The 27,285-nt window shown below is 46.2% G+C and overlaps 3 protein-coding genes across 3 annotated transcripts; all 3 read left to right on the top strand.

Annotated features, from left to right (window-relative positions):
- The first annotated feature begins 1,367 nt into the window (after window positions 1–1,367).
- On the top strand, window positions 1,368–23,101 carry LOC128303416 (uncharacterized). Its single transcript, XM_053040358.1, has 4 exons — window positions 1,368–1,738; window positions 20,683–20,944; window positions 21,024–21,217; window positions 21,740–23,101. The coding sequence occupies exons 1-4, from the start codon at window positions 1,579–1,581 to the stop codon at window positions 22,729–22,731; spliced, it is 1,608 nt and encodes a 535-aa protein (XP_052896318.1). The 5' UTR covers window positions 1,368–1,578; the 3' UTR covers window positions 22,732–23,101.
- Window positions 23,102–23,916: 815 nt separating this feature from the next.
- On the top strand, window positions 23,917–25,031 carry LOC128300406 (inactive hydroxysteroid dehydrogenase-like protein 1). Its single transcript, XM_053036447.1, has 3 exons — window positions 23,917–24,067; window positions 24,139–24,372; window positions 24,451–25,031. Exons 1-3 carry the CDS (start codon window positions 23,917–23,919, stop codon window positions 25,029–25,031), a joined length of 966 nt encoding a protein of 321 aa, XP_052892407.1.
- Window positions 25,032–25,993: 962 nt separating this feature from the next.
- Window positions 25,994–27,092, top strand: LOC128304823 (inactive hydroxysteroid dehydrogenase-like protein 1). The gene is made up of 3 exons (XM_053042060.1): window positions 25,994–26,144; window positions 26,216–26,449; window positions 26,524–27,092. The coding sequence occupies exons 1-3, from the start codon at window positions 25,994–25,996 to the stop codon at window positions 27,090–27,092; spliced, it is 954 nt and encodes a 317-aa protein (XP_052898020.1).
- The last annotated feature ends 193 nt before the right edge of the window (window positions 27,093–27,285 follow it).

The raw sequence follows: 27,285 nt of genomic DNA, 5'->3' as shown, positions 1-27,285 counted from the left end.
AAGAAGACATCCGTTCAATTCCTCAAGCATTACTTTTAGTAAAGACTTTAGACGTTTGCTATCCTAATGAGACCACCACCATCATCGCTGGGTTGAGCAATGAAAGAAACAATTTAAGAAAACAGCATATATGAAACGCATCAATCGCACGAACGATTTAAAATTATTCCAAATATGAGAGAAAATAAACGAAAACAGTGAGATAGAGAGATAGAGAGAGAGAGAGAAAACGAGCAGCCGATCGAAATCGAATAAAACATGGTCCACAGTCAGAGCGGGAGAAAACCCACCCGGCCACCAGATACGTGGTTAGCGTGGTTGGAAAAGTGAGAAAATAGAGAAAAACGCGCGCCCGTCGACGGAAGTGAACATGCGCGCGCGCGCACACCGCTGATCTGTACGCGATGGTCTGCGCAGCTGCGCGAGTTAGTTGCAATATGAACGTTCGATCGGACGGTTCCCGTACCAGTTTTGCCCGTCGCTAACAATCGCTACCGGAGGCCGGTATTCTAACGGCTCTCGTCGCTCGTGGAGGTGCCTGTTTTGTTCATCCCCCCGCCCTGGGAAGGGAAATTCAAGGGTGAGAAGGAACCACCAGCCACCAGTGCAGCATCCCCAGTGCGAACGAACGACGGGTGCAATTTGTTTGCTGACAGCGTTCCTGCGTTCCTGCGGGAGAAGTGTATCGTTGTTACGTAGTGGTTCCCACCACCAGAGACGCCACCCCGTAAGATCTTGTTCGATCCAAATCTTCTCCCTTTCGCTCGCCTGTTAGGAGCGAGTGTGTGTGTGCGCGCGCGAGTTTTCCTTTAACGCTAATTCCGGACCCCGAGCGGTCTCCGTTCTTGAACGTTAGTGACAAAGGAAGACCACAGGGCAGGAAGGCCACAAGACGACAGTGGAAGACAGTTCGATTACTGATTACCGGTCGCTTGTTGTGCTCCCATCTTTGGGGTTCGTTGCGTATACCACCGTTGAAGTCGTTCGTTCTGTTCGGCAACAGAACGGAAGCCCGGCGTGTGAGGCTGGTGAGCCTTTCAGCTACAGTGTGATTATGTGAAGCGATAGAATTGTGAGGAAAGCAACGAAAAAAAAAACAAACGCGCTCGTGTTGATTTGTTCTTTTGTTTGTGGTATCGCCGGGGATGCAAGTGTGTATGCTATAAAATAATCAACTCCGTCACACGTCGGTTCAATGGTGGATCGTGAATCGTGGTAATCGAGTCCATTGAACTAGAGCAGAGAGTGCTGTGTTTGTCTGCGTGTGCGTGTGCGTGTGCGTGTGTTTAGTTAGTGTCTGTGTGTGGTGTTTGCCGGCATATCTGCACTTGACCCGTTAGACAAGAATCTCGTCACAACTGGAACCCACATAGCGATATGGGCAGCAGGCCAACGCTCTAGACAACGTGCCTGACCGAAGCGAAGTGTGTGGCCCGCTGTTGTGGTACAGTGCAAACACTTCTCAAATCACACGCAAAACCCTTTGCCTGCGCCAATTGACACAGATCGTTCCGGTTTGCAGAGGCAGCAGCAGCAGCAAGTGTTTTACTGGTGAAGTTACAGTACCCGCTACCAAAAATGTTGTTCTACTCATTCAGCGCCGAGTGGATGACCGCAGACCGGTGCTCTCATCGACGCAGCACGACCACTTCGGCGGTAGCCTGCTACCTACTGCTGGTCGCACTGGTAGCGCTGGCAGCACGGCCCGTTTCCGGTCAAGAGGATGCTCAAGGTTTCGGTAAGTACCTAACCTCGATTTAACTGTTCCCCGATCATTACGATTTCTCTTTATTCTGAGCTTCATTGCATCATAAAACATGCAGGCTCGGTCAATGCCGAAGCCCTTGAAAATGTTGAAGTTCAGATCAAGTCTTCTATTGCCTCGGGGAGTTAATGAATATAGGCCCTTGTTGGGAGTTAATCTTGAATGCCGTGTAAGGCATTGGGGGAACAAACCTCCAAAAATGAGCTTTAATTTCAATCCATTCATTACACTCCAACGATCGAGAGCGAACGAATTGGTTGGAAGCATGGAAATCTAAAGGTATCAATTAAGCTTAAAAAAGGGTAAAAGGCTAGCCATCCGTCGGCGGCGGAAAGTACTGCAGCTAGTTGCATTGGATTAGGGATAATCATATAAAAATAGCCAATAATCATTGTGATTTTCCATTAAGCTCATCTTCAACGATGAAGATAATCCTCGAAAAAAGAAAGGAAAGGAAATGGCTATTAGATATCAAACCGATTCATTTCCTAAACCATTTCATATCTCTCTAATGAGTTGTTGCTATTCTTAAGCTAACGGGATGTAAGGCAAACCCAAAAAACAAACCCGAAGATGATAGGTTGAAAGTCGCGATCAACGACGCGCGGTGTCTCATTTAGTGTGGGAAGCAATAGGACATCTGAGAACTGGTGCAGCAATTTAAGAATTAATTTTTCTTTTGGACACCGGTTCTGTCTCGTTGATCTAAATCAACCGCAGCGCGCATCATGGACACTTCCCGCTCTGTATGCCGCCGTTGTTTAGTGTCATTGAACGACTACCTTTCCCCCTCCGGCGGCACGCTTCCGAGTGAAAACATTAACTAAAATCTGCCCATTGTCAGCATCGGTCAGTGTCACAATTAGCGGACAACAATGCGCTAATACACGCCGGGAGAATCGTTCTTTTCCTTCCGGTTTTTTTTGTTGTTGTTGTTGCCCCTGCCGTTTTGGTATATTCGAGGGGAGAATTAATCGGATCGGTGAAGGTTTGTTTTCCATGCCCCATTCTTCTCCGGGGGCGACCTTTTGCCTCTTGTTTTGTGCTTTTGTTCCGTTCTCAACATAAACACACTGGGCCACCACCAACCCGGAAGGGGGGCGCGCTCGGTGATGGTGGTGAAATGTTCTCAGCCGGTTTTTGTACTGCCCTTCCGGAACGCGGTGGAATGCATCGTCATTAGTCTTGGCACAATGGGGTGCGCGGTCGCGGTTTCCTCGGGAAATTCTATTCGCCCTGCAATCGCCGTTAGATTAGATCCGGGAGACATTGGAGCGCCCCGGTCGCCATGATTCAATTACGCACCCTCGAGACGGATGTAGAAAAAGCTCCATGGAATCATGGTAGGAAAAATTAATTCAAATTATTCTTCGGCAAAAGAAGACAGAGAGGGGTGTTCCTTTCTTTTCTACCTACTTTACTTTCAAGACGCTTTTATTAAAGAGGCATAATCGAAGTAAAAGGCTCGCAAGACAAAAAAGGAGCAAACTACTGATGTGGAAATCGGCTGGTAAAAGTCAACCGGAACTCCGGACCATCTTCGGTTGAGCCGAGAGAGTGGCTTAGTAAATGCAAATAAGCTAATTTGAATATGGAAGCATATGCCGATCGACTGCAACGCGTGTTCATTCAACTGTGCATCTGCCACAAATTAAGAGCCCCCAGACGATGGAAGAGGTGCAAAAAAGGTATCAATCAAAACTTCACACCTGACTGCATAAATCTCCTTCCTGCCACAGGTCGTTCAACAAAGAAAGAGCGATGAAAAGCTTTGGAGATTTGTTGGCATTCCACGTTAATCTTAAGCCGTTTGTGGCGTTGCTTTGTGTGGTTTTAATCGACATTGTAAGTTCGCGCCATCGCGCCAAAAATGGCTTTGATGCGCTTCGTTGTCGAACGGTACCTTTCTAACGCCGTGCTGCCGTTCTTACACTTTCACACATTTAATCTGGCCGTACCGTACGTTCCCTTCCGTTCTCCGCTTCACAGTTAGTTAGGATCGAAGCATCGTTTTTTTCTTTCTTGCTGTTGTGCAAAGTGTTGTGGCGCCGCTGGAGTGAAATAATTTGTCGTAATTATACACACCTTCTCAACGGCGAACACCCATTCGGCGTCGGTCACTAAAACGGCTGGGCTGAACTAGTTTGATGAGATTTTGGGCCGCTGCTGTTTTGTTTTCGTAAATTTAATTTTCATCGGTTTGATTTTTGTTTTAACGGCAAAGCCAAGGGGTGGCGAAGAGTGCCTTACGGTGGAGCGCGATCTTGCCGTATTTCGGGGAAGAAAGAATGTGCTGCACACAACACACCCCGGCCCAAAAGGGTGGGTCCGTGTTTAATTCAACGGGACTAAGCGGAACTGTTTCACACGCAGTTTAATTACCAGCGGTAACAGGCGCAACAATCGCAATCACACCGGGCACATTGTTGCTCGATCTATTTACTGCCTGGTTCGCAGAGGTTCGGCTTGTGCAACAAAAATTAAACACCGCCGGGAGTGGTGGTCGTTCTTTCAGCTGCCCCTTTTCTCTCTCTGCAAAGGAAGGGTGGTTTTCAGTCGCTCAGTTCTATGGCTCGGGAAGCTTTTAAATTAAACGTATGTTTTATGCTGATTTTGTACGCATTCCAGCTATATTCTACCGTAATCGCTTGATCGATCTTATGATCGCTTGCCTGGAGGAGTTTTTTCTTGTGTGCTTCATCGAATATATCTCGTTAGTCTTCATTTTACAATCCTTTTCTGGGATATTTTGCTCCCATGACGTTGGTTTAAGCTATTGCGACAGACGCAATCGCATTTAAATTTCTTCTTCAATATCTAAACGTTCTGCTGAAGATAATCTTTGGGTTGGGTGAATGTGATGCAGATTCATGATGTTCAGTGTATCTCTTAACCAGATTGAATGACTGTAAATCTCTTTTATGAAGATTCATGCATCTTCAGATCTTGAAGACTGTTACGAAGATTCATGAAGCTCTAAAGAATCTCATGAAGACTCCTCATTAAATCTTTTGAGAATCATGAATTTTCTGAGGCTCATAGATCTCTGAAGATAAATGATCTTTTTTGTTGATCTTTGTACCCAGAAGGTTCTTTGTAAGAGTTTTTAATTTACAAGATTTTCTTTCTCAACACAAGATCCTAAAGGTAACAAATGTTGCGCATCAACGTCTAAATATTCAACTTGAAAAGAACCCGAAAATCGCTCCAACTTTTTCACTTCTTTAACCCCAATTCCCAACGAACATTTCCTGTTCGATCGAGCTCAGTTGTACGTTTGGTCTATTTCCGCAATTCTAACGATCACAATGCACTTACATTCTAACGTATTACGACACTACTACGGTTAGCAAGCTGTAACGTTCTTTCTCTTAACCTTTCAAACAGTTACAAGCATAGCGCGTGCGTCTACAAGCACTTTAGGCATTACTTTGGCGAGCTTTCGGGCTTTTCCCGCTGGATGATGATTGCATATGCGCACCAATGTACGCGAAATACGCAACCGTAACCTTTCAGGGAGCGAGATTTGGGTTAGTAATTACGCAAAATAGGCCTTGTTTGCTGGGAATAATAGAAGCCTCAATTTGCGTTTGTTTTCCTTCCCCCGCCCGCCCCCCTCAAGAAGGGTATGGAAGATCTCGTGCAGATCTCCACCCATCACGACATGCTCTGTGCACCCGTAAGGGGTTGGATCGTATTGTGTTCATTAGGGTCCAACGTGGGTTGCCGCAAGGTGAGGAGTCGAACGCGCCCCGCGCTAGATGCTGGATGATGATTTGTCTTGCCAAATGTCTACCGTAAATTGCAACCGGTAACCGGTAAGGGTACTACACAGCGGCAATGGCAAAGTTGTCTTGTTGTTGTGTGCTGCCTGGTGTCTGGATTTAAAGTGGCCATTCGTGGCCAGTTTTGGCAGGTTGGTTGAATGTTACGCAAATTAGCTTTCGTTACGTTTCGTTTCGCATTCTCCCATTCTAGCTTGTCCGTCACTAAATGTGCCAGAGGACGGAAAAAACAAGCATTCCCTTCCAAATCCCCGTTGTGTCATGACCTGGCGTACGTTATTACCTCCCAGCTGTACGGTACAGCGGGTACATTAGCGAGAACATTTCAGCCACCGATGCGCGATGGCGGTTGATGGTGCATTTACCTGCCGTTTGCGGTTGCGTAACCGCAATTATGCGCCAGTCACAATCACGCATTCGCACACATACACTCGTCCCGTACGCACTAATGATTGGTGTGATTGTGTGGCCGTTGCATGTTTGCATATGATGATGCTGATCTGCATCGGAGATCTGGTGGCAGTGTGAACGGTAGCAGAACAAAACCAGGTCTCGTAGCTGTTTGTGGTGATCGTGGTACAGAACAATAATTACTCGGCCGTAAAGGTTGCCGTAGAAGCCTGGCATTGACTTTAAGAATGGCAGAAGATTATTTAATTGAATTACACGCAAAAGAGCACATTCGGATGGAGTTGTTGCGCCCTAGAAGTTGACTGCAATGCAATGCAGGGGTTAGAAAGGCGACCCCGAAAGAAGCAATCATATTTTTTGAGGTCTTGTAAAGGGTGAAGAAAGAATCGTACGAACCGTTTGCCGACAAGCGCGTTCGGTGGGTGGTGACCGTGCAGAAACTCGTTGCATTCCATTTGGAAGTGAAAGAACTTCACTTCACTCGACAGATTAGCGACGGTACCGGGAGAAAGGGACCGGTTGGTGGTTTGTTCGTGAACCCTGTTTGCGGGTGATTTTCCGCCCCGTGGGCCCTTTTTGTGCTTTCGAGACACCGAAGAAATTCGGAGCGGAGGGTTTAACTTCGCGCGAGTTATCTGGCTGCGTGCCGCGAGAACATCCGTGTTTTATCTTTTTAAGTACTTCTTCTTTTATTTTAACTGCTGTCAAGCACCCCTCTCACCCTTTCTGGCAGAAAGGGGGCTAGCTGACACGAAGTACTTGATGATTCCTCAGGCAACGGTATTCGAGTTGCTGCCGTATGGCATTCGACACGCATGAAGAAAATTGAATTCTTCGCCCTTTTGAAACACACTCACAAGATCACGATCGCACAAGACCGAAGGTGCCTTTTTTGCTCGCCAGTGTCTGCTTGGGCGATCTTTCGTTGAAGATCGCGATGATTCGTGGGTGAGGTTGCGAAACGGGAGTGGTATAGCACTTCTTCGCACAGGTTCAACTATTTGTGGATAAACGCCCGGTTTTTTCGGAGCACACAATGGACGAAAAAGTATGCTACAATAGCAGCGCACATTGCGCAACGCACCGCATCATCCTCGTAATGGAGCAAACTCAATTATCTGCAATTAGCTCCGGTGCACGTCACCTGATATACACTGGTACTTGGAGTCATTTCGCATGGCTCTTTCCGCATTCGCTTCGGGACGCAAACACAAAAACTGTGTCTTGTTTGGTTTGTCTGATGCTGAATAATCGCAACCAGCGGAGCAACATACGCTCACGCACAACCTACCCCGACGATGCAAGTGGCGACAAACTGCACACATGCGCAGCGTAAGTGTGACAGATTACAGTTATTAGTGCACCAGCCGTCACGGAGGGTGTCGTCTTTAATTGCGACGTGAGCGGGAGGATGATGCACGCAGCCTGGCGTGAGTGTTTCCTATCTGTCTGTTTGTTTGTTTGGTTCGTTGCATGATTGATGTCACTGCATTTGCTTCGACTAATGCCATTTCCTCGGCAATCGGTGATCAGCAACAACCAACTAGTCAGCAGTGTGAGAGCAGCCGGTGGTGCTCTTTAGCCATAATGATTGATGTACAACTGATCTGGTCCTTCCTGTGGCATCCATGTCACAGACGTATCGTAATTCAATACGATTTCGACCCGGAACATGTTGCGGTTAGCCGGTTTCTTTCGCCGACTGCAAGTCTTAGGTCTTTACATTATCGTAGGATCTGGAGTTATAAATATGATCTCTGGTCTTTTATTTATTGGACTGTGAACTTGGAAGATTCTGGAATTTTTGAAGATTCTTCACCATCCATCACTTTAAGCAATTGCGTTTTGTTAACTTAACAGTAGAGCAACTCCTGTAGAAACTTCGTTGGAAGGACAAGTGCGATGTTAGTAGGCTAAGGCACTCCGTCAGATATAGCATCTATAAAGTCTTCTCCCATCTTATTGGCTCCTCAGACAAAAGTGTTCCCAACAGGAGACGTATTCTCGTAATCTGTACAGTACAATCTAAATTTGAAGATCGCGGACAGAGTGATCTATTCTCGTTCGTTCTGGAGATTGAAGAAACTGTCCAAATAGTGAAGAAGATCCTGGACGGGATGGACTTTGTTATGTGAAAATACCACTCAAGATGCATCTGAGCAGGATTCAATTGCTCAAAAATACGGTAGATATTCCTGGTAACAAATGAATTTCTGACTGGTTGAAAGTCACATTTAATCGAAGATCGTCAACTTTCGCAATGGTCTCTCAGAACAGAACTTTTGTGGGGAATTCTCAGACCATGAGAATTCCAAGTTCAATGGCAAAAATCAAGGATCAATGATTAATTTCAATGGCAAAAGTCACCAAAGCTTCATGAATCCGTTAAGAGTGACTGGAATGACTCCTCACTAAAGATTGTTTGTGAATGCTTCTCCAATAATTCATTAAGCACAACACTGTGTTATACTGTTATACGGTTGATTGTCTTTTGGCTCAATGTTATGACTACTCACTAAAGGTGTCGAACTAACCATTACGATGTGGTAGTAATGTTATAGAGCATGTCGAAAAGTTTACTCCCAGCTACAAAGCGACCGTGGTTGTAACCACAACGGATGACATTTATGGCGATGTCCTACCGAAAATGAATCTCACCAGTATACCGTAGCGCTGTGTAGCGTGACCCACAAAGAAAGCAATCAGTATAAAGGCACCGCAAACAGCTGCCCGGCCCCGTAATGGTCATCACATCTCGTGAAAACGGGCGGGCACAATGCGCCATCGTTCGACATGTGACGGTTCTGCACTATTCAGTAGCAAAGGGGTTTGTTTTCTCCAAAAGCAAGAAAACAGGATAAACATTACGGAGGCAGAGAGGCCTAAAGAAAAAAAAACCTTCCCCCCATCACGAATTGGTTTAATTTTTCGGTTAATCAACGCCCTTCACGGACAGCCGGGCTGAAAGGCTGCCCTTAGCCAACCTTCCATTCTCTCCCGAGCCCCAGGGAATGGTCCGTGATCGGATCGTTGTGACCAAAAACGGTTGTTTTCACTTCTTGTGATACGGGAGATGCTGTGGTACACCTTAAAGCGACCCACACCCCGGACCCGTTAAATCAAATCGTGTGCCGTGTACAGTAAAACGTTCAATTCTGGTTACTCCGTTCCGTTCCGATCGGTGTTCTTCCGGAATCACCCAAACGATAAATGGTGCAATTTTGATTTCGGTACCTTTCGGGTACCTGCCCTTACGCTCCATTCTACCGGTGCGGTCCCCCTGCTCTCCGTCCGCGGCGGCAAAATGAACCACGATGAGTCGTTTCCTTTTCATGCCCGATCGCGCACCTCGTGGTCGATCGATCGCTGTTTTCTTTCGACCACAGCCGGGAAGGTATTTACGTGTTTATAATTAAAACCAGTCCAAACCGCAGCAAAAACCCCCACACGAAATTGGGCGATCTGCGGCAAACCACCGGTTCTGTTTGCCAGGGAGGTGAGGTTTTTTTTTTTGTTGGTTGGCTCGATCGTTCTTCTACCGTTCGGTATTTGTTTCCATTCACTGTTTTTTGGCACGTTTTGATCGAAAATCTTCACTAATGGGGGCTCATTTTCTCATCTTTTGTAACCGTTTACCTGACCCCCCATCCCGGTCGCCCCGAACCATGCTGGGATGATGTCGGGATGTCTTGAATGGACCGGGTGCGAAATGGATGCGTGTCCATATAGCCTGTCCACCTTCTTTCGGCGTGTGTGTGCTCTGTGGGAAGAAGCTAGAGATGATTGCGTCGATTGCGTTTGCTGACGAAGACCTATTTCCGAGTCGTCTGGTGGCCGACTTTGGTTTTCGAATGCTTCTTCCCAGGCTGGTGGTTGGCAAAAGGAGCGAAAAAAAAAACAAATACAACCAAAACACAAACACCACATCCACACAGACGTTTATCTCATCAACCCGTTGACCCGTATTCTGCGTGTATGTCCGCACCGGGAAATAATGCAAATGTGTGGTGACCACCGTGCGGTATGTTTACCGAGCCACTCGGCTGGAAAAGAAGTAGTTGAGATATGGAAATTGGTTTGGGTTATTGGTGCGGACAATTATTTCGCGGTGTTAAGCTCGTGGTTCAATAATTCCACGCCATAGTTTTAGAGTTTTAGGTCATCGAACGCGAAGCAGTTCTGTGCTAAGCGTTGGTGATCAGAGTTTGCCCACTGAAACACCTTACCTGGGCTGGGATGGAGCAACTTGAGAACTCCCGAATAATTGATGCCAGCCCGATCGGGCAATGATGACTTGTGCGGGACCGGAAGTTGAGTCTTTCTTAGCTAGTTCAAAGCCCAGGTAAACGATCTCCCCAAGTCCACCAAGGCGGATCAGTCCAATCCAACGATCTTCCCCCGGGTACGGTGATCGTTTCTGGCTCTTCATTTCCACGGAACGATGTCGATCTCTATGCTGCGTGATGAAGTGCTCATGATGGGCACGATGCTCAAGTTTAACCATCGTAAAACGAGCGAGCAGAGCGCGGCCATCGGCCATAACAACCCTGGTAGGACTCATTACCGGTGAACGATATTCTGTAGTTTCGCTTTTCATCGTGTAATTTGAAACGATACGATCACGGTGTGGTACACGCCTGGTAGTAAATCGAAGGTACGTGCACACCCTGCAACAGAGCCGGGTCTAGCTTACTTCGGAAGATGCCGAAGTGGTGTACGCTTCAAAGGCACTCGACCACAGCAGATGGCAATGGGAAATGGCTATCTATCGACCGTAGCGATCGCATCCGTGGTGGCAAGAAGCAGTTGAAGGTGTGTGTGGGGGTGGGGAAACGCGGATGAATCGGGTGTGAAAATCTTTGCCACCCCCCTCAGCGCATAGAGACATATCAAACAAAGCGCAAAACTTCACCTTCCCCATATCTTCGAATGTTTGTGGTTGGGAAATGTGTTCACCATCCGTGTGCGATTCAATGAACTTTCTCTCTCTCTCTACCTCTTTTCTGCTGTTTGTTCTTGAACGGTGTGCAATTGGCATATGGTTTTGGCGCAAGCAGAACCCACCGCGTATGTGTGACGGTCAGTTGTTGCTCCACGAGCCACGCGGAGCAGCTGAAGCAATCAACTTTGGCGGACATAATTGTGTTGCGCCAGACTTGCGCGAGCAGAAGTCTACACCTTTGGCGCACTCATTTTTCTAATTCCTTCCCATTTTTTTTTTATTGTTGCGCTCATTTTTCCGACCCATCCGAGCCCGACGGGGCCGACATCCGAAGAACATTTGTTTTCTATTGCTTTGTTTTTTTTTTCTCAATGCTAAAAGCAGAATATGGCCAAGAACAAGCATGTTGTCGAGGTGTGCTAGTCATGGACCGGAACTGAAATCAGCATCGTTTCTTGCGTCGTTTCGTTAATTTTCTTCACCCTGCTTGTAGTTCAAGTTCAACGCTGTATGATGCCATGCTGCAGAGGTAGGATGGTGTCTAACTTTCTCACATCGTGCAGTATTTCGTTTGGATGTTTGGAGAATGCGAAGGTTGGAACGAATGATGATTGAGAAAGTCGCCGAATGTGCCCGAGCATATGTTGAAAATTTTAAGATCTTGATGCTTACTAAGCTTTGATGTTGCGCATCTGCAATATGGATGAATGAGTGAATAGTTTTTGAAGCATTCATGAAGGGATTTATTATAATTTTTTTGTGATTGAATACCCAGAGTGATTTAAGAAAGAAGTAAATTCGCGGCTCCTACACCACCTGTTGGTCCGTGTCCATTATAGAGAACGCAGCGTTACAGCTAGAACCAGAGAGATATTTCTACCTGCATCTTGGATAAATGTTTGGGACCAACATCCCAAGATTTTTTATCAAATTAAAGATAAGAATACCTGAAGCTATTTTTGAAGAAGTGATTAACTTCGGAGCGAAGTGTCTCATGAACTTCGGATAAAATTCTTATTATTATTACTAACTTTAGCCCAACTCTTCCAACAAAATGTTAATCCATGCTTAACATTCCCTTATAGCTACTTAAATAAAGGGAACTCTTGATGTATCACCAAATTAAGATCCACACAGAATTTGTCCGCTCAAACAGGTTCGAAAGCGAAAAGCTCCTCTCCCCTCCGAATGTGCGATTTGTGTGGAATTGATAATGCTTAATCGTAAAGTCGCACACGAACGCTGACATATGGTTCGAAGCGCTAGAAAGTATAACGCTTCCCAATTCTCGCCACCGCGCGATGCTCGTGGAGGCCACCTTGTGCCGGCTGTGTTTCCAAAAACCAGCAGAGCGAGTCCACATTCTCATCGCCATGATTTATTGGAAACTTCCATTCCACGGAACCGGAAAAATAGAGATATCATCCAGGTGTCCAGCACCACAAACCGCGCACGAGTGTCCGTAGTGTGTCATCCTGATCGTATCACCCGGAGTAACCGTTTCGTAAAATGCCACACTGGAGTGCAGTGGAACGGCACGACGGCACGTTCCACACGCTGGCCACAAACTTCGCTGCAATTGCATGATTCGATTACGGGCTCGAATACGCATCCATTACCATCCATTATGCTGTCTGGTGACGTTTGGTTGCACCACCACCATCGTCATCGTCACCGTACGCGTGATTCGCCGGCTGCAACACCGAGACGATGGGATGGGTTTGTTTTTCCGCCCATATAGCTCTCGCATGCCCGGGGAATATTCTGCCTCTATTTTTATGCGGCATCCGTCCGATACGTTAGCGAGGCTGAAGTTTAATTAAAATTCAACGAGAAATGGCCTGCAGCGGGCCAAGCGTACGGAGCGTGATGCTACGGGCAAAAGATCGAGGATTATAGTCCTGGAAAGTGGAACTGGACTTGCAGAACTGGCTGGCCAAGACAACTTCACCCCGTTTCCAATACTGTACTGTAGCTTCATGATCATGCATCTTTCGACCGTTAAACGGACGAATCAGCATGTTCCCGTTGCGCACGCAAACACAGTGCGACAGGCGCGTCTTTGTCCCCACAATCGGCACAACCATAACCATAATCGTATTCGGTACTCGTAAACCGGCACGTCACGAGGATGTGACACGCAAAGGGTGCAAAGCGTATTCCGAACTTTGTGGCCGAACTGTCCGATCAGATTTCGATGCTGCGGGCAGTGGCAGTACGCAGCGAGCAGGGAGTCAAGCCGGGGATAAAATAATAATTTACACGCCCCATCGCTGGGACTGCAGCAGAGTCTGGCAGCTCCGATGTCCGGACAGCGCCATTGCACGGAACCAGTTTGGTTGGGCGGACTCAATTCCAGCTCACGAGAGTGAAAAGCGACTGTGATTGACCTGCTTGAGGAAGTCACTTATCCTTCGGATGCAGCGGCATATTTACCCCTCGTGACCATGGCCGTGGCCGATCTCCTGTCTGTAAGACATACACGGCCGGGTACACATAATACATCAATTAATTATAGCCGTCAAAGCTCCACGCCTTTCGCTTCGTTTTAACGCGAACGCTAAGCCTCGAAGTCGAAGGGTGGTGGCTGGACATTGTACAACCGGCCGGCGAGGAAAGTCAAAATGCGTGTGAGGATTTGAAAATTGGAACACTGGTCGTTAAGATTGAGTTCAGTCGGCTGTATCTGTACAGGCGCAGAACTGGCGCAAAGTAAAAGTATGTTCTTTGGGGCGCGAGTGTGTTTGTTGATGCGAGTGAGTCGCTCTGCACCCCACAGAGATTAACAACTTTCTGTTTGTTTTATAACTGTACGGGAATGTGGAGTTGTGGTGGGCCACAATAAAAACAAAAAAAAAAAACAAATATGAATAATTAAGTCACATTAGCAACATTGCACCGACAACAAAAAAATAAGGAGAGCTTTTAGGAGAGTGAACAGCGAGAAACACAAGATCAACACAATGAGGTTGACAGATCGTTTGCCTAGATCTTCTGAGAACCGCGGTGTGGTGATCCTCCACCACGACAACGCCCGAAGCCGGTGGATTGTAATCTTGCATGTAAAATTGTATTATGGCACTCTCTCTCTCTCTGGTCGTTTCATCGTCTGCTGATCGCTGATCTGGCTTATCATTCCATCCAGATCTCGCACAAGCGAAGCGATGCGAAACGGGCTAGCCGGAAGAACGGATGGTGGGATAATAATTGTGCATGCTAAAACCATTCCAAACAGCCTCAGAGCAGCAACCCTTCCCTCACACGCTAATGACCCCTCGGTAAGGGAAGCCCTCGGATGGATCTGCTGCATCCCTGGTTGTGGCACGTCAAAGTGCCTCCAGCCAGACCTGCACAGTTACAGCTTTGTTGCCCAGTTCAAACGTAATGCACCTCCCGGCATAAGGTGTCCGCTTTGTTAGACGAAGAATTGGGTCGGATATGGTCGAGTGGTGTGTTCCCTCGAGCGCTGTACTGCTCCGGGGGTGGCAAAACGAAGACAAAGTAAATGACGATAGAAAGCGAACAACAGCGGAACGCGCCCTGCCCTCTGGTGCAAAAATGAAGAAGTAGCGATGAGGATTTGATTGAGGGCTTGTGGAGGCCGTGTTCTGATGTATCCAACCATCATTATTATTAGTCGGTAGCCTCGCGCAAACAAGTGTCGCGGTTCGTTGACGTAAGACGGCAATAGAAGGTGGACTCGTTGCATTATTAATGAACGGTGTGTACTGTGTTGTGTCGAATAAGCTCATTTGGTTGGGAGCTGTGCGGACAAATTTTTTCACGGCGAAGAGTTAACGCACTGTAACCCTAGCTCACACGAACTTGAAGACAAAATAATACTCATAATTTCTAATACCAAAAGGAGCATTCACCTAATCTGCCATGCTGCAAGAGAGCCAAAAACGACAGATCTAAGATCTCTTGAGGTTGTTGTGACGATAACGAAAGAAGGAAGAAGATCACTATCCACATTGTTATCAAACGCAGGAAAGTGATCGATAGTGTAGGTATTACGAATGAAGAAATAAAGCGCATCTTTCATCATGAATGAAGAATTCAAGTGCAATACAAAATAAACAAAATGTCAACACGAGACAGGGAGTGGATCTTGATTTAGGGATTGGAGCCCCAGAGCTCGTTTCCTTGGTCGCATTTGAGCGATTTGGGAATAAGTTTCGGCCATTTGCTACTGCTATTGACCGGACCCCAGCTCTTGCAAGATATACTTCATTGACAGCCTAATTTGTTCAAAGCTGTGAAGGTTGTACAGGATCAAGTTTGGAGTGATCGTCTTAAACAGAGGATCAGAGCCTTCATTCGCAGAGATCCACCTGAAAGTCGCGATGATATGTGCTGGTTTATAATAAATTAACTACACGTAACAAACTAGCGGAGATCTCTATGCATGATGTTGTTATGTGCTGCTTTGCTTCTGCACACATCATTTATCCTCCCCCTCGCAATGCAGTGTTGCTTCATCGACGTGAAAGTCGTTGGAACAAGCGGTGTGTTTGGCATAGCGAGTGCAATGATCCATCCAGAGAACACACGACTCACACAAACGACTCATTCAGCTCGTCTGACGTATCAATAAATCTACAAAGTCACAATCTCCACACAGCTGAACCCCGGCGTGGATGTGTATTACAGGGCAACTATAAACACCACCACCGACCATCGACCGACCGAGGGCTTTGGTCCTCGAACGGTGTGAATTCTGCAGCAACACCTTCCCGGTAGCAACATCAGAAGCCCCCCAGTCGGTCTGATAATTAGCATCGATTGTTCAAGCAAACGGACCTCCCACGAGTGGGAGGTCTAAAATATGCATCCAGCAGAACAATGCAACCGGCGGCAGGGTAACGGAAAACAATGGCAGTGTGTGGTTTTTGAACCACACGACGCGAAAGTGCATAAATAGAGAGCGTATGCTCAGCGCCCGGGGAGATGAATCAACCTGAATGTCTGGATTTGTATCTACATCCATACGGGCCGACCATCTTAGATGGCATAGTTCTCGAAGCGTACCCTAGAATGATGGACAGCAAGACAGAGAGAATGCCTCCGAAATGAGCCAATTTTTGTAGCTCCAGTACGATTCACCGGTGAGACTGCATTGAAATAGACCACAATGGGAATATAAATAATGTACGATCGAGTGTTTGCAATCTTTGGAATCAGCTTTTTCTCCCGAGCTGGCAATATCGGATTCCGTACGGCTCCGTAAAGCGAAAAACGAGTGTTTCGTGCGCTTTGGATCGTTTTGGAAAGAAATGAAATTGGCAGATATGGAATCCAATTCTTAGACACCTCCACAAACGAACGTAACCAAACCAAACGGAAGGTCATTTCGGAGATGAAGAAGGAAGTGCTGTGATGGAACTCTTCCCCCCCCCCCCCCCCCCCCCCCAAAAAACGTTGATTCCCAACGAGGCTGGGAAAATGTTTACCTCTCTTGGGTTGTTGTTGCTGCTATTGCTAGACGTTGATTAATGGGTTCGACACTCTAGACAGCTCACCGTCTGTTGTGCACGTGATGGTTCCGTAAGACGCACCAAGGCACGGAAAACGGAACGCTCCCGGGCGATCTTCTTGGTGATCTTGGGATAGTCTAATGAGATGCACTCTCAACCTCAATTTCCATTTCGAACCATTTCGTACACGGCTGCCGGCTGCGCTTTACCATTCAGGTTTTTGCTAATGCCACCGGTGAGCCTCGAGATCCGGTGGACCTTTAACCTCGGTGGCCCACCGGAGAGCTATTGCTCCGTTGGACGCTGATGAGCTGCAACTTCTGAAACTGCTGCTGAACAGGCAGCTCAGTCTCCCATTGCACACTTCGGTTTCTGTGCTGGCCGGGAGCACGCGGGAACGCAAATGGGTAGGAAATGAATAGCATTTTTTGTTGTTTGCTTCCATGGCCTGTTGGGGCGGCCTATTCACGCTCTCTCATCCCGTTTTGCAGCTGCCACCGTTCGCAAATGCACGCGCGGCTTAGATATAGGTTAATGTTACTAATTGAGTCGTTCCTGGCTGTTGTACCAGTCTCTCGGCCAACTAACCTCGCCACGGCCAGGTTCGAGCCTTGAACGTGCCCTGAATAATCCAACCCTGGCTGAGCTGATCTGGTTGGCTGACTGTCGGTCGGTCGGAAGCCAGTTCTTGGCGCTAGGCATTCGGAAACGGGTCATTGGAATAAGCTCACGCCTGGAGATCGTTGGCTTGTCAGACGAAATGTCAAAGTGTGCTTCAGCGATCTTCGCCGACACTGCAGACCGCTCGAACGATCACGCTCGGCAAACAAGGGAATTTGTATTGGGGGCTTAATTTGCAAGTGTTTGTGTTACCTAATGAGTTATCACCGGCATGAAGTGACACGGAGCTGCTCACCGATTTCCTGTTTCCTTGGTGACTTTATTTTATCGATCCGCGAAAAGTGCCGGCCCCGGTGCCGACCAGTTGCAAAGGAGTGCTCTACTTTGCAGAATTGTTACAGTACCACCAAGTCATGGGATTTCATTCGGTGAAAGTGTTTTTTCAACTGCAATTTCCACCGCAGTATACAGGGTATCTTATCAAAAGATCAACCATTTGCCGGCTCAATATCGCCAAAACCGAATCGGAGAGATTGAAAGTTTATTCCGTGGGCGGGGTAGCATCGGGTTTCGCAGGCAGAGGGCACCACTACGAGGGCAATTATCTTTTTACCTTTGGCCTCTTCCATCATCATACCGCGCTCCAGTGCGAACCGTTCTTTTCGGCGAGTTTTGATCGCTTCTTCCCAATTGCCCCGGAAGTAGGTCGCCTTAGGCTGGGGGCTGGCGCTGTGTAATTTTGCTTTATCAGGTATCCATTTTATTTCAAATCAGCTCGCAAATCGAGCCATCCGTACGGCGGTGACGGCGGTTGAAAGTGATCGTCTTGTTAAGATCGTCGCCCGTGATCGTGATCGTGTGGACGTGGAAGTGGCATTGAAAAAAGGGGGTTGGGGTTACTTTTGTACCGAATTGGGCAGGACCGCGAGACTACGGCTAACCTCTTTCTAATGAATCACTTCCGCGGTCACCGATAATGTTCCCCTAAAAAGGAAGCGAGAAAAGATAGACCCTGACACCGATCGCCAGCCGGGTACTTGCAAGTAATAAGGTGAGAAGATATCGGTTACAAACCCAAAACCTAAAGCGCACACGCGGAGACATGGGCCAGGGGTTGGCCGGGTGCTGACATACAAAAATCGAAAATTGAAGATAAAGAAAAAAATGGCAATCATCCCCTCTGACCAATCGGATGAGGGGCTCCCGGGAGGATTTGAGTGGGTGAGAGCTGGTGTGTGTCGATATAACCACTAATGGGAAATTGGAACTTTGTGGCGTGTACAGCACGTGGGAACTAGAGGGCGTGTATCGTCAAAGGTAGACGCGATCGATGGAATGAAAGTGAGGAAATTCGATGGTTGATTGAAGTGCGTCTGGGGAGGGCTTTTGTTTTCTTTTTTTTTGGGAACATTCAAACATGAAGGTAAACCGATCCGCGATATTGCATGGTCACATACCATACGATCATGTAATGCACCGCTCGGAGAGTGCTACTTCTAACCGGACTAGTGACCAACATAAGGAAGTGCTAACAATTGCCCTGAATGTAGAATTTAATGTATGTTTCACGGTATCTGGCATTTATTGCATGCGTTTTGATCACTGTACTACCGTACTGTGTGTAACATGCTTGTATTGCTGCTAATAATTAACCTAAATAGTTTACCTCTGATAACTCCACCGCAAGATCCGTCGGGCATTGAAACAATAACTGTTATTATATTTTTTACTGCTTTTGTATTAAAACAGATTTTAATGTGGTAAGAATATGCGTTAAAATATACACAAAATTATGTCGAAACTAAAGTTTATAACCCTTACATCTACGCATAAGATCATATCTATCTCCTCAAGTTTCATATCTATCACCTCAAAAACAACTAGTGGCAACTAGTAGATTTCTTCAACGATCCACGTTAGGACGTTGTGAATGCAATTATTTCGTGTATTATCCCTCAAAATGGAACAAACAAATTATTTTTAACTTTAACGTTTCTTACGAGATAAACATGGCGTCTAGTCTCATGAGATTAGCATGGTGTAGCAAGATAAGATCGTACCAACAAGAAGATCACGTTACTCTATGGTTCCCGCGTTCATTGCGCCCGGAATTAGTTTCAACCCATCATCTTGTCCAAAAGGGTTGAATGGATGATCAAACATGGTTTCCAACATAACTTCCCCTTTATTTGAAGCCATGCTCGTGGGAGAAATGTGTGCAGTGATTAGCCACCGTCCCTTGTTTCGGAGCGACAACAGAGTGGAACATAATTCTGTCTTCCGAACCAACCTTCCGCGGGAAGCTGCCGTCCCACGGGAGGAGGTCACCATTGTTGTGTAATGAACCACCGAAAACTAACGGTTTGGCCCAATCGCTCAAGGTCATTATGCTGAAATCATTAAAGGTAGCGTGTAGTGGCACTGGTAGTAGCATAGAAACAAGAAAGTATGTCAGTGTGCTAAGTATTCTTCTGCGGGTTAGGGTTCGTTACTAGTGACACAATGGAAACAAGATGGAGAACCCATTTGTTACCGTACAGCACCATTTGTCCGTGGGTGTGTGGTTAGTAAATTACCATACTTTTTCTCCCCGCGAAAGGGTAATAACGCTAATTAGGGAAGCTCGAAAAATTCTATAACGGATAAAACACAATCTGATAACAGTAAATATGTGGATTTTAATCGTACTATCGAGTTTAAGGGTGCAGCAACAAAATCGTATTCCTATTTAAGAAAAAAAGCTTGTGCTAAACAACACAGAAAGGCAGCGTATTGGATTGACCCATCTCGAAAAGGCCATACAGCAATTGACCTCAAAAATAAATCTTACGTACAACGATAACGAACGATAACGGCTCTGATGATGGCGTGTGGTGCCTTAAGCACACTGGATGACGACCATATCGAGAAGGGAAAACGCATCGTAGATCTTAATTTTCTCTTCGATGCGTCAGTTTGTTCGATCGAACCGGTTGCCAAACCGATTATCAGCGAGTATGTCGGGGTCGATAGGCGTCTTGTGTGACCTGTACCTCCGGTGCCGGAGCAGCAACATCGGGTCTGGTGGATCTCTAACAGATGAAATCTTCGAACCGATTTGATCAGTTATTTGCAGACAGTTGATACTATGATCGTACGCTTTTTTTTCGTCTTCTCTCTATGACTCGTTTGCATATCCCATGTTCCATGGTGCCTACGGGCACTTACGAGACTCGATCGTCCATGTTTCTAGTGGATCCCATAAATCTCCTGTCTTTTTTTTTGTTGCTGCTCCGCACGATCGATCACCGCAATTCGATGGGTCATAATGGTTTATTGCATGTACGGGGGAAATAGAACGGGGCGCTATTTGGTGTGTCTTTTGAGCGCGAACGATATTTTGCCATCAAATGTGTAACACAACACACGCGGCCATAAACTTATTTTCCTCTGCCCGTGTCGTGCGCCATAAAGTTAACAGCAAATAGGTCAAATTTGGGATCCACACACACACACACACACACACACGCACCTTGAAGTTCCTGTACGATAGGATATGGATCGGGTAAAAACTGGAACGCGAAACGAAGGCATTGGTGCTGTCCAAAAAAAAACGGCTTATCGCTTCTACAACATTTCACACCTCGTTTAATGCTAACAAACGCATTTTCTTTGCCAATGGCATGTTTTCCTATTTCGCAGAGATTCGATCGCTATCCGGTGAACCGGACTACAAATCGGTGAACCTCACCTGGGAGGTGGAAAACGTACATGAAGGGGATGAGGATGATGACGGACGGCCGGCAGGCTATAAGGGACGTTCGGTAAAACTTCCCGTCTCCTCTACTTCAATGTCCTCGTCGCGTGGTCCACGGTCGTTCAACGTGTTCTACTGCGAGCTGCAGAACTGGGGACCTCATCGATGCCGGTCGAAAATCGTCACAGATGAGTCAGGTGATAGTGGGTAAGTGAAGCAAACGGCGGAGCGGGTTGTAGGCAAAGGAGGAGTGAAGCAAAACCATTTTATTCTCCCGTTTCGCCAGGAAAAGTAAACAGTATTCGCTGTTGGTGAAGAATCTCCGGATGGCAACAAAGTACTCGTTCCACGTGAAGCCTCAAGCGAAGAAGAGCGAACAACGTGCTAGTGGTCGGGCAGATGAGGGTGAAGATGGCGACCAGAACGCTGCGATGGCTGCCTTTAACCATGGCCAAACGATCATCATTCCAACGAAGGGCTGTAAGTGGTCAGCGGGATGAGTTGAGCGAGCTCAGTTTCACATCCCGACACAGAGGTTTTCGAGCTCAAGTGGCAAAGTTTGAGCTATGTCTGAATTTTGTTTAACTTAAATTAAAATATGGTAGGAATTCTAAAACATTTAAGAATTCTGGACCATTTGTAAGGTTCTGCACAAAGTACATTCACACATTTGCGAAACTTTTAGTGCAAAAGGCTAAAAAAGATTTTAAATTGATTTTGCTTTATTGATAAAGTCCGAGAAAATGATTTCTCAGAAGGTATCGGTTCAAATTGAGCTAAAATGGGCCGAGATTTGTTCGGTTCTTACACCAAAAGCAACTCTGACTCTGTTCCAAGATTTCTCCAATGACACTCTGAAAGTTTTGAAAAAATGTGAAAAGCTACAAATGGTTCCGACTCTGCTAGATAATATCGAAAACCCTGTAAATGGCAATTCTTTACATCATTCAGTTTACATCATTCATTTTGAAATACTAATTTACTTTCTATAACACGTTTTAGTTTCGGCCCATGCTACTCAATGTTTGCCCCACGCGTCCGAAATCGAGGTAGAAACGGGACCATACTTTGGTGGACGCATTGCAGCAGAAAATGGTAACTGTGGCATACAGGGTGACGCAACCAGCCCGCAGGAATCGTACACGATGCGGATCGATCATGAGAAGTGTGGCAGCAAGGTGAGCACACGGGATCTGACCGTTGAGACGTACATCACCGTCCAGGAGAACCTGGGCATTTTGACGCACAGTACGCGCCGGTTCGTAGTAGTCTGCACCTTCCAACCAGACACCCTGACGGTGCGGGCACGGTTGGCACTGCCGGGTAAGGGTGGGGCGGCTCCCGTACCCTCCTCCGAATGGTGGCCGGCAAATGGCCGAAATGCACGTGTCCGGCAGTTCAACATGGTGGACAAAAGTGGCTTGGTGCTGAAAGGAACGGAAGACGAACGGGACCAACCAGCCGAACAGCACAATGATGTGGAGGAGGATACGGGCGTACCGGCCGAAGTGCGAGAACTTCCCGCCGTTGAGGCAGACAGCCAGAAGAAAGCAACCAGTGGGGAGAAGAGTGATGAACTATCGACACTAAAGGCACCAAATCAACGTACCTCCGGTACGAAAAATGCCAGCAACTACGCACGGCTCTTGAACGAGCAGCGGGCCGAAACGGACGAAGGGACCGGATTAATCGACGAGCTGGACGAGTATGGACAGGATCTGTCCGAGAACGATGCTAATGCGGATGGCGAAGGAACCGGTGGCATTGGGCTCAGTTCCAAAACGGTCAATTCTCAACGCCGATCTTCGGGCGGTTCCAGTGGCGCGTTCGATGCGACGGGCCTGCTTATATCCGCCTGCCTGGCTGTGATACTGATCGGTGCACTCGTGTATCTGCTGCAGCGAGAGTTCAAAAAGCAACGCATGATACACCAACATCAGCAGATGGAACGGACAGCTTCTGAGCGTCGGGGTGCAACAGGCATCACCATGTAGTGTATGGTATCGTTGACTGAACTGAAAACATAGCTCCTCGGAATTCCCCTCTCTTTTCATTGCTACATCATTTCTTCCGGCTGTATACTATCCCTTTCGTACATTTATGCTCCAACAACCGGCGTACTCGATTGGAGCATGGTTATTTATATTTCGTAACAAACATCTGTGACTGCAATTAGAAACCTAAGTAAGCTATAACATTTTAAAACGAAAGCCCAACGACGACGGTTAGGGAAATCAAACACACTCACACATTTACAAATGCAAACAAACAAACAAAAAATTGTATGTGCGTACACGAAGCAGCACGAACCGCCTTAGGTTTTAGGATTAGCATTAAGAAATTCACACTACCTTCTCCGATTTCCCCCGTTTTCCTTTTTTTTGCCATCCAAACCCCAATTCTCTTATGCTTGCTCGTTTCCTTTGAAATGTTTCGCTACGCTCGAGTGCATATCGTGTGGGGGGTATTTTTTTTTGCATCGCGTGCTAGCGCAGTAAATGTTTCAGCGTACGAAAATGACTGAGCATAGAATTAAGCCGAATTAACTCCCCAGCACTGAAAACGTTTGCCTCAAAAGCTTCCCGACTCATCTGCAACCGTCGTTGCTGTTGGTTGCATAGGTTGCATGTGAGTAGCGGCGGCGACTACTGAGACGAATACATTTAATTAATAATTCACCCACTTTTAGTGCGTAAGTGTCGGAACAGGAATGAAACAAAAAACAAACAAAACAAACTGTCTTTAATAAAGATTTTAACTACAATGAGTGGCGCTCGACGATGTAGCCTATTTTGTAGAGAAACTGGAGCAACAAGTACGAACAAGCAGATACAGTTTTTTAGTTACTAGAATTATGTCCTTCTGTGCGTCAAAGAAGCCAAGGTCCCTAATATGTGTACCACAGTAAATTGTATTAACTTGTAAGGCTGGTTTGCCCTCATCGATTTGCTTGTTCAAATTTGTTCATGTTTGTTTTTTACATGATCACCCCTGCCCCTCCATCACCCCTTCCCTTCCGACCATCTTAGCGTTTGAAGTATTGCGTCCATGCGACCATCACCTGTAAGGCCTCAACTACTATTTCGACCAACGAGCTTCATTCGCCACTGTAAAAGACGCACTCATAGGTTTCGTTTCTTTAAGCTTCATAGTAGGCCACGATTACTCGAACTGTGAAGATGTTTTGTTCAGTACTGACTTGGATCGGACTGTACACCGGTACTGTTTGGTTGTACGAAAATCTTCGTACTCCCGTACTGCTGGTACTAAAAAGTCTCACGCAGTTAATATTCCGTAAAGAATTCGCTCAGCGTTACGGCAAATGGGCCGGTAAGTGTCATATATTCTCATTCTTGCCTCCAGTTACTTCTGTTAATCCAATCGTTCAATTGTCTTTGTAGTAATCACCGGTGCATCGGATGGCATTGGAAAGGGTTACGCACATTATCTCGCCCGGAAGGGTATGTCGATAGTGTTGGTAGCTCGCAATGAAGCCAAACTCGCTAAAGTGGCAACTGAAATTGAAGTGAAACATAGCGTGGAAACGAAAGTCGTGGTGGCAGATTTCTCCAAGGGACCAGAGATCTATCCACATCTGGCAAAGGCGCTCGTTCCGTTGGATATAGGCATCCTGGGTAAGATTCCAGACTTCGTATCGTTGTTTGAATGTTTTGAAAGCATGCATTAACGTTCGCATCGATTCCTTTGGACAGTGAACAATGTTGGCGTTTCCCACGATACGCCCATGTTTGTGGACGAGATATCGCAGCAGATGCTATGGGACTTAATTAACGTGAATGTGGCTGCTGCAACATTGTTGTGTAATATTCTAGTGCCCGCGATGAAACATCGCCAACGAGGCCTTATCGTGAACATTTCCTCAATTGTGTCCGTGTGCCCGTCGGCTTGTTTGGCTGCTTATGCCGCATCGAAAGCTTACATGACAAGCTTTTCGGTAGCGTTGAGAGAAGAGTTACGCCCGTTCGGTGTTGAAGTTCAAACTGTGCGGCCCTCCTTTGTACACACCAATATGACGGAGTTCTTGGTGAAGGGTGTAAAGGACCCATGGATAGAAAAGTTTTTGGTCAATGTGGAAAATTTCATGACGTATGCGGGATGCACGATCGGTAAGGTAGACATGACCACAGGTCACTGGTCACACGGTCTACAGATCGCAGGACTTTATCTGTTGCCGGAATTTTTTCGAGTGTTTATCCTTGGACAAATTAACAAGAAGGGACGAAACGATTTCTTCGTTAAAAATCAAGCTGTAATCACAGTAGAACATCACTGATAGTCTGTTTTCCGTAACAACTTACCGTCCTTGGCGGCACTAAAGACGTACTGACGAACTGCTCGCGTAGAAGACCTTTTCATACAATTCAGATCTGAAGCATCCCTCAAGAATACTTTTTTTTTGTTTCGTTAGAACGGTTTGGCCGTATCGACTTATTTTACCACGTAGCCGGATAGTCAGTCCTTGTTACGGGGGATTGGTCCGGATGGGATTTTGGTTCGGGCCGTTCGTGTGTTCCGCTACCATCATGCCACCGGGCCGCCAAGGTTACTATTATTCAATAATTATTGTAAATATTAATGAACATAAATAAGTTATTGTTAACGACATTGGACTTGTTGAAATGATTCGGTATTCAAGAAGGCTCTAGTTCAAGTTGGAACAATTTGGGATTGCAACTACTGTTCCACACATTTAAAGACACCAATACAGTTTCTCTACAATCGTAGTCATTATCACAAAGTCCTTGGAGATCCATATTCATTTCGCTAGGGTTTGTTGTCACTTTGAGGAGAGCATTTCATAAAATCAATGAGCAGGAAAAAATATTCAAAATTCGTCAAATTTCTTACAAACCTAGAGAAAGTACAATCCTGATAGCGCTTCATGCTTCATTGTGTTATACGGAATCAACTGCAGCTTTAGTAGCTAGATTTACATCTTATCTCACAGAATAAATATAATTCGCTAAAGCAATGAGAACAAGCTCTGGAACTCACTGCTACACAATGATGCTTGAATCTCAAATTTACGCGTCATTATTTCGTTAACCTAAGCCTAATCGCGTTTGTGCTAATCAACGGTTATCGCTATAGCGTTATGTTGCCGTGCATTTCTGGCTCTTATAATGATTAGTATTTTGCTTATCAGCAGCCGAATGTGGGCAGATAAATAAAACGAACTTATAGGTTTCGCTACTGCACGTATCGCAGTAGGCATCGATTACTTGAAACGTGAAGATGTTCTGTTCAGTACTGACTTGGATCGGACTGTACACCGGTACTGTTTGGTTGTACGAAAATCTTCGTACTCCCGTACTGCTGGTACTAAAAAGTCTCACGCAATTAATATTCCGTAAAGAATTCGCTCAGCGTTACGGCAAATGGGCCGGTAAGTATCATATATTCTCATTCTTGCCTCCAGTTGCTTCTATTAATCCAATCGTTCAATTGTCTTTGTAGTAATCACCGGTGCATCGGATGGCATTGGAAAGGGTTACGCACATTATCTCGCCCGGAAGGGTATGTCGATAGTGTTGGTAGCTCGTAATGAAGCCAAACTCGCCAAAGTAGCTGCTGAAGTCAAATCGAAACATGGCGTGGAAACGAAAGTAGTGGTGGCAGATTTCTCCAAGGGACCAGAGATCTATCCACATCTGGCCAAGGCGCTCGTTCCGTTGGATATAGGCATCCTGGGTAAGATTCCTAACATTATTTGAATGTTGTAAATGTTCATTGGCAATAACGTTCGCATCGATTCCTTTGGACAGTGAACAATGTTGGCATTTCTCACGATACGCCCATGTTCGTGGACGAGATATCGCAGCAGGTGCTTTGGGATTTGATAAATGTAAATGTGGCCGCTGCAACACTACTGTGCAACATCCTAATACCCTCAATGAAACAACGGCAACGAGGCCTTATCGTCAACGTTTCCTCAATCGCGTCAGTGTGCCCATCGCCCTGTTTGGCGACATATGCCGCATCGAAAGCTTACATGACAAGCTTTTCGGTGGCTCTGCAAGAGGAGTTGCGTCCTTTCGGTGTAGAAGTTCAAACCGTGCGGCCTTCATTTGTACACACCAATATGACGGAGTTCTTGGTGAAGGGTGTAAAGAATCCCTGGATAAAAAAGTACTTGGTCAATGTGGATAATTTCATGACGTATGCGGGATGCACGATCGGTAAGGTAGACATGACCACAGGTCACTGGTCACACGGTCTACAGATCGCAGGACTTCATCTGTTGCCGGAGTTTTTTCGAGTGTTTATCCTTGGACAAATTAACAAGAAGGGACGACGTGATTTTTATGTTAAACGGCAGAAAAAAACACGATAGTAGTGTTTATAAATGACTGAAGCATAGACCACATATTTACAAGCAATTGAGCTGCGAGAGCTTTAAAACGAGGTATCTCTCGGTTCGCTTTTCATTTCCGTTTATTTGTTTTTTTTTTTTCATTTAATAAAAACATTAAAAATCTGAAAGTAGAAATAGAAAGAAATATTTAAAACAGAACCCAAAAATAATA

The sequence above is a fragment of the Anopheles moucheti genome, chromosome 3 (assembly GCF_943734755.1).
Source record: "Anopheles moucheti chromosome 3, idAnoMoucSN_F20_07, whole genome shotgun sequence".
NCBI lineage: Eukaryota > Metazoa > Arthropoda > Insecta > Diptera > Culicidae > Anopheles > Anopheles moucheti.
This window is presented reverse-complemented; position numbering and strand designations above follow the sequence as displayed.

Coding starts and splice junctions, on each gene's coding strand:
- LOC128303416 (XM_053040358.1), top strand. CDS start 1,579: ATGTTGTTCTACTCATTCAGCGCCGAGTGGATGACCGCAGACCGGTGC. Junction 1,739..20,682: donor AGAGGATGCTCAAGGTTTCG/GTAAGTACCTAA, acceptor CCTATTTCGCAG/AGATTCGATCGCTATCCGGT. Junction 20,945..21,023: donor GATGAGTCAGGTGATAGTGG/GTAAGTGAAGCA, acceptor CCGTTTCGCCAG/GAAAAGTAAACAGTATTCGC.
- LOC128300406 (XM_053036447.1), top strand. CDS start 23,917: ATGTTTTGTTCAGTACTGACTTGGATCGGACTGTACACCGGTACTGTT. Junction 24,068..24,138: donor GCGTTACGGCAAATGGGCCG/GTAAGTGTCATA, acceptor TTGTCTTTGTAG/TAATCACCGGTGCATCGGAT. Junction 24,373..24,450: donor GTTGGATATAGGCATCCTGG/GTAAGATTCCAG, acceptor TCCTTTGGACAG/TGAACAATGTTGGCGTTTCC.
- LOC128304823 (XM_053042060.1), top strand. CDS start 25,994: ATGTTCTGTTCAGTACTGACTTGGATCGGACTGTACACCGGTACTGTT. Junction 26,145..26,215: donor GCGTTACGGCAAATGGGCCG/GTAAGTATCATA, acceptor TTGTCTTTGTAG/TAATCACCGGTGCATCGGAT. Junction 26,450..26,523: donor GTTGGATATAGGCATCCTGG/GTAAGATTCCTA, acceptor TCCTTTGGACAG/TGAACAATGTTGGCATTTCT.